At 61.4% G+C, this 10,788-nt stretch overlaps 2 protein-coding genes across 3 annotated transcripts in view; both read left to right on the forward strand.

The window, feature by feature from the left end:
• Positions 1 to 2,326, forward strand: part of CCR10 (chemokine (C-C motif) receptor 10) — a 3,266-nt gene extending 940 nt beyond the window's left edge. Inside the window, exons 1-2 of one of the 2 annotated variants that reach the window (XM_004684945.2) lie at positions 60 to 222; positions 1,072 to 2,326. In XM_004684945.2, the coding sequence (XP_004685002.1) occupies positions 199 to 222; positions 1,072 to 2,145 (1,098 nt within the window). In that variant the 5' untranslated portion in view covers positions 60 to 198 and the 3' untranslated portion in view covers positions 2,146 to 2,326. Of the gene's footprint in view, positions 1 to 59; positions 223 to 1,071 lie in introns of those variants that run through there. The other variant, XM_012726203.1, reaches the window with a different exon arrangement.
• Positions 2,327 to 4,292: 1,966 nt separating this feature from the next.
• Positions 4,293 to 10,788, forward strand: part of PLEKHH3 (pleckstrin homology domain containing, family H (with MyTH4 domain) member 3) — an 8,388-nt gene continuing 1,892 nt past the window's right edge. Inside the window, exons 1-10 of the mRNA XM_012726033.1 lie at positions 4,293 to 4,906; positions 6,773 to 6,828; positions 7,177 to 7,256; positions 7,345 to 7,536; positions 7,624 to 7,781; positions 7,892 to 8,012; positions 8,726 to 9,032; positions 9,583 to 9,790; positions 10,043 to 10,179; positions 10,461 to 10,753. Coding sequence (XP_012581487.1) covers positions 4,745 to 4,906; positions 6,773 to 6,828; positions 7,177 to 7,256; positions 7,345 to 7,536; positions 7,624 to 7,781; positions 7,892 to 8,012; positions 8,726 to 9,032; positions 9,583 to 9,790; positions 10,043 to 10,179; positions 10,461 to 10,753 — 1,714 coding nt within the window. The 5' untranslated portion in view covers positions 4,293 to 4,744. The remainder of the gene's footprint in view (positions 4,907 to 6,772; positions 6,829 to 7,176; positions 7,257 to 7,344; positions 7,537 to 7,623; positions 7,782 to 7,891; positions 8,013 to 8,725; positions 9,033 to 9,582; positions 9,791 to 10,042; positions 10,180 to 10,460; positions 10,754 to 10,788) is intronic.

A 10,788-nucleotide genomic window follows, 5' to 3' on the forward strand; every position in this document is an offset into this window, starting at 1 on the left:
GGCTGCGCCACCAGGGAGGGCCTCGCCATTCTTTTTTACTGGCAGGGCAAAAGAAATTCTTGGAGGGGGGCAGAGCCTCTGGTGGGGGACACACAGACCCTAGTCCCCACCTCTCTCCACCCCTTCCTTCCTGCCTGCCTCAATAGTTAAGCCTCCCCCTCAGTGGCTACACCTCAGAAACCACTGGAGTCACCAGAGATGGGGACAGAGTCCACACAGCAGGTGGGAATGGGGGATGGGGAGAGGGCTACAGAGAGGGAGGGTAAGGTGAGGAAATGGGACTCCTCAGACCTCTGCCTTCCTGTGACCTATCCAGGATGCCCTGAGCTGGGTGGGGGCCATAGCTCTAGTAATAGATGGGGCTGGTGAACTGAGGTTGGGGTGGGGGCAGGACTGGGGCTGAAGGGGAGGGCAGACTAAACCAAAAGAGCCAAGGCCTCAACCCAGCCTAGAAAACCTGAGCCCCAATGCTTCAGGCCCCCCTTGTCGTGGTCAGTTCAGTGCACCTGTACTGGAGATATCAGTGGGGTGAGGAGGGGACAAAGGAAAGGAAAGAGAAACCTCCAAACCAGACCATGGGGGCCAGGTCTGAGGCAGGGTAGTCTAGTCTGTGGGTGTATTCCCAGGAGGGCGCTGCAAAGGCAACTGACCCTCCAAGATATATAGTAATCCCCATGCTTGGCCTACGGAGAGCACAAGCACGCAGCTTCGCATCTATCATCTTTGTCATTTCTAACCAATCTTATTCACACCACCCTGTGGGCCGGTCTGGGCCGGTCAGAACTTCCCACCTCTGCCTTCCATATCAGACAGCTGAGCTCCAGAAAGAGCAAGAGATTTGCTCAAAGTCACCCAGGAAACAGAATGCAGGGACAGGAGGGGTGCCAGGAAGCCAAGGTCTGGGGGGAGGGTGATATTTTAAGAGTTTGGAGAAGAATTTGTGTTTCCCTGGACTGTTATGTCTGGTTACACAGGGGCTCCCAGCCTGGAAGGGAGGGAGAGGCCCACGTGGGAGGCAGGGGTGTGAGGAAGAACTCTCATGAGGTCTTTCCTCTCTTTTTGACCTCCCAGGTCTCCTGGGGCCCCTACTCCGGGGAGGACAAGCAGGCATACTCGGCTGAGCCACTGCCAGAATTCTGCGACAAGGAGGATGTTCGGGCCTTCAGGGAGGTATTCCTACTCACTGTCACTCTGATGGCGGCAGGGCCGGGTCTGATTGGCAATAGCCTGGTCCTTGCCACTCACCTGGCAGCCCAAAAGGCTACCACCCGCTCACCCTCTTCTGCCCACCTGCTCCAGCTGGCCCTGGCAGATCTTTTTTTTGCCCTGAGCTTGTTCTTTGCAGCCTTGGAGCCTCGGCTAGGCCGGCCTCTGGGAACTGCCACCTGCGCGGCCATCTGGGGTCTCTACACTGCCTCCTTCTATGCTGGCTTCTTCTTCCTGGCCCTCATCAGCATCAACCGCTACATTGTCTTCACAAAGACTAGGCGGGAGGTCTACTCGCTGGGTGTGGCGCACTTCATCTCAGTCTCCGTGTGGTTGGTGTCACTGCTCTTGGCGCTGCCTGCGGCCATTTACAGCCGGAACAGGCAGCGAGAAGGCCGGTGGTTCTGCAGTCTCGTCTTCCCGGAGTCCCACGCCCAGACCGTGAAGGGGATAAGCGCTGTCGCGCAGGCTAGCTTGGGCTTCCCGCTGCCGCTGGGCATCATGATGGCCTGCTACCTGGTCCTGGGCCGCACGCTGCTGGCCGCCAGGGGGCCTGCACGCCAGCGCGCGCTGCGCGTTGTGGTGGCCCTGGTGGCTGCCTTCGTGATGCTGCAGCTGCCCTACAGCCTTGTCCTGCTGTGGGATACCGCCGACCTGCTGGCTGGCCGCGAGCGGAGCTGCCCCTCCAGCAAGCGCAAGGATGTGGCTCTGGTGGTGACCGGAGGCCTGGCCTTTCTTCGCTGCGCCGTCAATCCCGTCCTCTACGCCTTTTTGGGCCTGCGCTTCCGCCAGGAGCTGCGGAGGCTGCTAACCCCTCAGTCCCTCCGCAGGCTGCTAACCCCTCAGTCCCTCCGCAGGCTGCTAACCCCTCAGTCCCTCCGCCGCAGCCTCCGCGGGCCCCCACCGGCCCCGCCTCTCCTCGTAGTCGGTTCCCACTGAGATCTACAGCGTCTCCTTCGGGAACAGCTAGGACTGCGAATCAAGAGGGAGTGGGCTGAGGAAACGATTCCAGGGAGGGGAGTGGGGCGGGGGGACCCTGAGAAAGTGGTAGGGACCTAAGCGAATTGCCTCTGTAACTTGTCACATTACGCTGATAATATGGAAATGAGATGCAACCCAACAACTGTTACTATTTTTGAGTCACCGACGTGGAAGCGATTTGTAGCAGGGCCGAGAGGGTGGGTGTCATCCCACACACACCACACTTGCCTGGGTGGAAGGCTCTCAGTGGGGGTTGCTGAGACTAGAAAGCTCTAACACCCCCACCACCTTCTTCCAGTCTCTGCCGACAGGGGTGAGGCAGAAAAGCTGCCAGACAGGAGGGAGGGGGGTTCCTCGCCTGTTAGTGTAAGGAACAGCTTTCTAACAAGTAGAGTGCTATCCAATAATGGCTGCCTTAGCACGGACGGGTGGCCGGCCTCTGGAATGTTCAGGCTGAGGCTGTCGGAACTGTGTGTGCTGTGTGTGGTGTGGGTGTAGGGGTGGGGGTCTGGAGATACCCCTTTTGGGTGGGTTTTGGGTTAGATTACCACTCTACAACTACTTCGAAGTTTCTGTGATGGACAGGAAAAAAATAATTTTGGAAGTCTGAGTTGGAGTGTTTTACTTTGGCGAAAAACCAAGGGGAGAATTCCAATTTGCAAATTTACCAGAGACTGTATCTGGTGGGGTGGGGGTGACTCGCTCTCCACTTTCCCTGGGGAGCAGATCACAGGAAATGTCCTGAGCATTCCGGAGAGAGGTAGAACTCGGCAAGAACTTCCCTGCAGGCTAAGGATTGGGCATCCCGACGGGGAAGAGTGTATGGTTGTGGTGTTTTCACCCCTAGGAAACCGCTTTCCTCTGGGGCGAGAGCAAGGACGGAGAGACCTCTGGAGACGGTCGCATTGACTCCTGGCCTTTGTTTTACTTAATCAAGATAGACAGGATGGTGTTCACGTGCGACAATTCTAGCAGCTTAATATCCGGTCAGCAAAGCCTCCCGGACCGCTCCAGCCAGGAGTCGGGAGACCCGGAGCGAGAAGGGTGGGGCGGGGCAGGGAGGTCTCCGAGGGAGGTGCTGGCCTGGTGTCCCCGCCCCGCGCTGCCCCGCCCAGCAGGGGCTAGCTTTCTTTCCCAGAGCCTCCGGCGGCTGAGATCTAACGCCACGGCCGCCAGGGGCCAGGGGCCAGAGAGAGCCCAGAGATGGCGCCGATCCTCAAAGGGTCCCACGCGCCAGCCGCCGGGGGCCGACGTGGAACCCTCCACCGGAGACCGCGGGAAGAGCCGCTGAGTCAGCAACGCACGCGCGCGCCCGCGGGGCCCGCCCCCGCCCCGCTGAGGCCCCGCCCCGTCCACTTAGGGCCGCGTTAACTCCTTCCGACGCAGGGTCGCGGGACTTTCACCCCCGGAGGCCTCCACTCCATCCGAAGACCGCGAATTCCCGACCACCCCAAGCCGCTCTCCCCACTGGAAGTCAGTGAGCTGCGGGCCCTGACCTGGACTGTGTCCGACCCAGGGCTTCGCTTTCCTGGAGTCCCAGCTTAGCTTCTGCACTTCAGAACGGAGGTGATTCAGACTAAAGAACTAGACTCCTTCATCCCGGGCCACCTCTAGGACTGAGTCCCGCGCGAGTCGGCATACTCTCGGTGGCCGAGGGCCTCTCCTTCCCCAGACACCCTGAAACGACTCGGGGTGCAGAGGGCAGCAGTCGAAGCCCCCCCCCCCATGTCCTAACACCTTCTTTGGAGGGTTTCTCATCTGTTGGTGAGCCAAGAGTTAAATCAAGAGCATGAAGGCGGGCTTCCGTGACGTCACTGGCACTCCGGGTCTGACCTCAAAGATTGGGGCGTGGCCAACCTCGGACAGTCCCCTCCCTCCTTAAGCCCCTGCCCCTCCCCGCTGTCACCAAGCCAGGGGCACATGATGCAACCCGCCGTGGTTTCAATCCGTTGATTGGTAGCCGCGCCCGGCGCCAGGCATAGGGATTGGGCAGGGGACGCTGTGACGAAAACTGGACCCTGCCCTGTAAAGAAGGGAGGAGAGAAAGAGGGAAGGGGGGGCCCGCCCGGCAGGCAGGGGGTTGGGGAGGCGGGGTCCGGGAGCTGTGCTCCTAGCGCGCCAGTCCCGGGGCTGCAGGGAGCGCAGCACGCGCAGCCCGGGCCCCGGCCACCGGACGCCCTACCGGACACAACCCTCCCTGGAGCTTGGACAACTGCCCACCTCGGACACTGCACCGGACACTGCCCCCCACAGGGCTGGACACTACAACGGACATTACTTCTCAGCTCCGGACATTGCTCCCTCCTCCCCCCACTCCCGCCCCTGGCCCTGGACGCTTTCCCCCCTCCCCCTCCGGGGGCCCAGAGACTGACCCCCCCACTCTAGCTCGCAACCCCTTGCACCCCAGCTCCAGACACTGCCTCCTCCCTGTCCCCCTCTTCTTCTTCCTCCTCCCACTTCATCTTTCCTCGGCTCGGGTCGGAGCCCTGCCAGTTTCTTCGACCCCCTGCAGCTCGGCCCCGGCTGCCTGCGCCCCATCCCCCGATTCCTCGCCCGGATGCCTCTCCCCGGGGGATTGTGGTGGCTCCTCTGCTGCCGTCGAGGCTTCACTCTTCTGCACCGGGACTACGGGGACGGCGAGCTTAGCGGGGACGGGGACGAGGACGAGGACGAGGAGACCTTTGAGCTACGGACCCCGAGTCCAGCGGGCGGCGGGAGGGTAAGTCCCGGGAGGTTTGGAGCCATGTCTCAATCTCTCTCTTTACAACCAGCCGTCACGCCTGATCCTGCTCCAGACTCCAACCAAACGTGCTCTTGGCAGACTGGGGATGTGGGAGAGGTTTTTGCAAGGGGGCTGGAAGCTCAAGGAGCTGCTCTATTCTGGAGTGCCTGTGGGCCTCGCGCAGCACGCTGGGCGCTGTCCACCTGCTGGGGGCCCTGAGGCAGGGGAGGTGTCACGCGTGGCCCGACCTGGCCCTGCCTCTCCCTTCCCCGCCGGGCTCGCGTCCCATCCCGTCTCCTTCCGCCTCCGCCAGCGCCGAGGAATGTGGCGAGGCCGGCTGGGCGGCTCGGTCGCCTGGGTCCACTCCGCTCCCAGTTCGTGAGCGCTGAGCGCTGATGCCAGATGCGGGAGCTCCCGCCGCAGGGACCTGGGCGAGGGGGAGAAGGCACCTTCGGATTGGGGTCCGCGACGAGGACCCCACGGAAAGGGAGTTCAGGGCCACAACTCTTCGAGGGCCCCTCATCATTACCCTGCCACTCAGGACAGAACTCTCTGCCCTCCCGGGTGAGGCTCCTGGGGAATCTCGGTGGGGATGCGGAGGAAAACTTGGCTCCTCGGCTTTGTCGAATTTGGCCATGGAGAAACTGAGGCTGGGAGACCCGCCCCTGCGGTCCCATTCTGAAGCCTCTGCGCACCCCCAACCAGACTCTGAGTGCTGTGGCCTGGGTCCGGCTACCATCCCCCCCCCAGGGGTCCAGCAGGCCCGGTGGCTCAGTGCCCGGGTGGGGCGGACTGCGCCTGGGGCCGGCGCCAGCACCTGGCGGAGGCGGAGGGTGGATAAATATAGAGGGGGGAGGAGGGAGGGAAGCAGGGGACTGCGATTAGGGGAGTCGGTTTAAGAGAGTGGTCAGCACCTGCCCCTGTGGTGGTGTCTCTGAGAGCCCCTCTCAGACACTCCAGAAAATAGGTGGATCCACACAGAGGCAGACACAGGACCCAGGCATCCCCAAGCTTCCAGCTTGAGCAGGGCCGGCTCTGTGAACCAGGGTATTGCTGTCCTCATGCCCCACCTCCACCCCTCACCCCTCCACCCCCGAGCTTGAGGACAGGTGTCCCTGGCCCCCCCTCCCCCACCTTCTCCTGGCTTTAGTAGTCTGGGCTCAGCGAGATGGTGGCACAGTTCCTGTCTGACCTAGACTCAGTTGGGACCTTTCTCACACCCCAGTCTACAGCTGAAGTTGCAGGGCATGGGGGGTGGGGCGGGGAGGTGAGGGAAGAAAGAGGGAACTGCACCTCCCCTGGGGGTGTCTTGCCATTGGTTAGCCTGGTCTAAAAAGGTCTACCCTTCCCCAGCCCCACAAGGGGGCAGGGTCTCTGCTTACCTTTGTGTCTCAGGGTGTGTAGGAGACATAAGAAGCTCTTGGAATGAGCCCTTATACTAAAGCATTACTCTTCCCTTCGTTGACTCGGTGCCCACCACCTGCATGCCTATCAGTTAGGGAGGAGACATGAGGCGGGATTTCATCCACCTTTGCCCACCAAAGATCGGGAAGAAGCTAAGTCCTAAACCTGGAGGGGACTTGCCAGGGTTCCACAGTGACTGAGCTGGTGTTAGAACCCAGGGACTTGACTCCCTGCTCTTTTCACCCTACCCCACCCCCTGATTGCATCTTCAAAAGGTAACGGGGAGAAGGCTGGAGACTTGGCCTCTTCAACAGCTTGGGCTGTTCTGTAGGTTGGCAACTTCAGCTGCCTCAACAGTCGCGATCCTTGATTCCTCAAGCCATCCTGGGGAAAGCAGCCAGGGGCATCCCTCAGGGAGGAGGGCTGTGCTTCTGAAGGTTGCCCTGCCTGTTTCCGCAGGGCACCCTGGACGTGACACTGACTCAGCCAGTGAGGAGTGGGCAGGTCTGCGACAGGTAAGTTCTGCTCTTGCGTCCCAGGCCTGGTCCCAGGACCCCCATCCTTGCGGTCTTTCCTCACTCGGTTGTGCAATAAGGGAGAGGCCTTACGCCGCCCGGACGCTGTGGTTTGGCCAGGGTCCCGGGGGGCGGTCCGGCTGGGGGCGAGGGGAGGAAGGGGGGGGTCCGGGCTATTTCTGGTGCGAGGTCAGAACAGCCGGACAATTCCCACAGTCAGGGGGAGGGGTGCCCAGCCTGGGATCTGGCACCCCACACAGTCTGGGGAGCCCCTATAAGGAGCCCCCCCCCTGGAGTCAGGGTGCGGAACTTGCAGTCTTGCTCAACTCTCCCTCCCCTCTGGCCCAGGTTGCAGAGCTGGGAAGAGACCCGGAGCCTCATTCCTGAGAGGGGGCTGCCAGAGGACGACCCAGACATCGTGGTGAAAGGTGGGGGTCCACCTCTTGCACACTGACCGCCCAGTCCCACCTCTCTGGGATCTAATGTCTTTTTCTGCTGATTTCCCTTCCCCCTCAGGTTGGTTGTATCGAGAGCCTCGAGGAGGAGGGGCAAGGCCCTGGTTGCCCCCACGCCGGGCTTGGTTTGTGCTCACTCGAGACTCCCTGGACCAGTTCACCAGCAGCGGAAAGGGGGCTCGGCGCCTGGGGAGCCTTGTGCTTACCAGCCTGTGCTCGGTGACTGGGCCCGAGCGCAGGCCCAAAGAAACCGGTGAGACTTCACGGGGACTTTGCCACCTTCTTGGGCAGTGGCCCCAGCCGGTCCTTATTGCCCTCCTTGGCCTCTTTTGCCCCCCAGGTTTGTGGTCAGTGACCGTGTCTGGCCGGAAGCACAGCATCCGGCTCTGTTCACCCCGCCAGGCTGAGGCTGAATACTGGGGTGTGGCGCTGCGTGAAGTGATCGCTTCCAAGGCACCCCTGGAGACCCCCACCCAGCTGCTGCTCAGGGACATTCAGGTGTGAGAGAGGGGACTCCAGTGAACAAGAGGAGGGTGGTGGACCAAGAATCTTTCAAATTCACCGAGACCTCCCTTTGCTATCACTGTGACTCTCTCTCTGGCCTCTAGGAGAGCTGTGGGGACCCAGAGGCTGTGGCCCTCATTTACCGGCGGAACCCCATCCTGAGACACACCAGCGGGGCCTTGTATGCCCCACTGCTGCCCCTGCCCTATGGAGTCAGTGCCCCAGGTGAGTGGCCCGAGCCCTCCAGGTGGGATGCGGTGGGTCAAAGAATCTGGGACCAAGGAACCCTCACTTTTCAAAGGCTGAATGTGAAAACTGAGACTGGTGGGACTGATACCCAGGGCAGAGGGGAGGGAAGGCAGCACAGGAGAAAAGTCTCCTTTGGCCCCTTCTCGGTGGGGCTCAGTTTGACCACTGGTGTCTTCAGACTCCAACTTTCATTAGGCCCTTAAGGCCTTGCCTTGATAACTATGAGAAGCACAAAAGCTCTTTTGGAAAATGTACTGGCCTCATCCAGCTACACTTCTCCCCCAAAGTGGATAGTGACTGGCCCAGGCCCTAAAGCCAGAGTATTACAAGGAACCGGAAGAGCCCTCGTTCTCCGACTCTCAGTACAGTTTGCCCTTGGCCTGTGGTGATGGGTTTCAATTCAGCTACAACATCTGGGGCTTGGACTTCTGTCCCTTGGTCTAGTCTTGTGCTCCACTAACTCAAGGTCCAGCCTTTGGAGGGGGTGCCTGCCTGGGAGCCAGGGTTGAGAGTCTGGATCTCTGGGGCCCATTGCTTTCCCTTCACTTCCTGTCCTCCGTACCCTCCCCTCCTGGCCACCCCCTGCCCCTTATACTCCTTCTGTCCCTCCCCCTGGTTCTTGCCTTCCTCCCAGGGCCCAGCTCTGTGTCCCTTTTCCAAACCGCCCCTCCACCCCCACCCGCCCTCAGGTCCAGGCTACGCGCCCTTGCGGGAAGAGGCAGTGCGGCTGTTCCTGGCGCTGCAGGCTCTGGAGGGGGCACGGCGCCCCGGGCCCCTGATGCAGGGTGTGCTCCAGACCTGCCGGGACCTGCCCGCGCTCCGGGATGAACTCTTCCTGCAGCTGGCTAAGCAGACTTCGGGGCCCGCGGGGCCCCCCGGGCCCCCGGCTACCAGAGACCCCGCCACTCTGCGGTACTGGCAACTCCTCACCTGCATGAGCTGCACCTTCCGACCTGGGGGAGCTGTTCGGGGGCATCTCCTGGGGCATCTGGAGAGGTGAGAGGGAGGAGGTGGGGTGAGGTCTAGTCAGCGCTGGGAGGGAATGGCAGACCTTTCCAAAGGGTTTGGCAGAGGGAGAGCTCAGTCCAGAGAAGGGAGGGAACGCACCAAGGTCAGCATTGCTAATATGTACAGTGCCTTTGTGGGAATTACAAGATCATATCTCACTTGTGGGGGGTGGGGCGGGGAGAAATTACAGAAAGGCTACCCCTTTGGGCGCAGGAAGTCTAAAAAGGCTGTTTCCTTAGGGTTGATGCAGTGCAGCGCCTGGGCTTTCAGGGTGGGAAGGTCAATGTGGTTGGATTGTGGATCGCATTGGAAGAGGAAGGAGGATCACGAACACTTTGGGAAGGGAACAGACAGGAGAGGGCCCTGGCAATGTTAGAAAGTATTTCAGCTCCGTAGAGAGCACCAGGTGCAGATTTAAAGAGCCCATGACTGCCTTCTCCAACTTGGAGGGAGGGAGTGGACCAGGAGAAACTACGAAATAACGCTGGGGAGGAGAAGGAATGCCGGAACGCTGATCCTCGGCTTCTGCCTACCCCAGGACAGAACAGGCGCTCCCGGATTCGGAACTGGCAGAATATGCTCGCTTCATTCGCAAAGCGCTGGGCCGCACGCGCGGCCGGGAGTTGGTGCCGTCGCTCGCGGAGATTTCTGCACTCAGCCAGAGGCAGGAGTTGTTGTGCACCGTGCACTGCCCCGGGGCTGGTGCCTGTCCGGTGGCCATTGACTCCCACACCACAGCGGGGGAGGTGAGGCCAGAGAAAGCCCCCTGAAACCGCAATCCACCCTCCCTTCCAAGGCCTGACTCTCCGGGTGCGGGGTGCGGGGTGCGGGGTGGGCGGGCCCCAGGTTTGCCCAGAGTCTGAGATTCATCTTCTGGGTAAGGGTGTGTGTGTGCGCGGCCGAGTTAACAGACTTGAAAGTGCATCCAGTTAGAGCAGCCTGACCACGGGCAAGACTCCTGCGTGGTCGAACTTTCCGTCACGGCCAATCCCTTCCAGGTTGCTCGAGAGCTGGTGGGGCGGCTGGGCTTGGCCCGGAGCCGAAACGCTTTCGCGTTGTACGAGCAGCGAGGCGCCCAGGAGCGAGCCCTGGCTGGGGGTACTCTCGTGGCCGACGTGCTCACCAGGTTTGAGAAGTAAATGTCCAGCCCCGGCCCTGCTCTCCGTGTGCCCACGTGCCCCTCAGCTTCTGCCAATCACTGAGCCAACGTTTCCGGAGCGCTTGCCTCGCGCTCTGCCCGTGGTGTTTCCCAGTGCACAGACGGACCGACCCCAGGCTCCCAGACCCCTCCCGGCAGTCGGCTCGGCCCTGGCCCCACCCCAGCTCGGCCCTGCCCTTCTCGGGCCCCACCCCTTTCCCAGCGGCTCCCCTGCGGGTCGGCTTCTGATTCTCAGCGAGCTGTTTCCTCTTCTGCAGTTTGGCCGCGGAAGAAGTCGGGCTGGAGGACTCACCCGACTCCGGTTGGAGACTGTGTCTGCGTCTCCATGGACCTCTGCACCCTGAAGGGCTGACTCCAGACGGTCACGAACTGCCTTTCCTGTTTGAGCAGGTGTGGACCAGCGGCATTCGTGACCCCCCAAAGGCCCCAGAGTCTGAACCCTTCCCTCTCCCCATCTTATTTATTTGTGTGGCCACCGGGCGGGAGACTTTACTCGAACTCAGACCTCAGACTCCACACCCCGAGGTGCTTTCGCGACGGTCCCGCCGCCGCCCGCGCTGACGCCGGGGCCTCTCCCGCAGGCTC

Source organism: Condylura cristata, unplaced genomic scaffold, assembly GCF_000260355.1.
Source record: "Condylura cristata isolate star-nosed mole 26May11 unplaced genomic scaffold, ConCri1.0 scaffold00017, whole genome shotgun sequence".
NCBI lineage: Eukaryota > Metazoa > Chordata > Mammalia > Eulipotyphla > Talpidae > Condylura > Condylura cristata.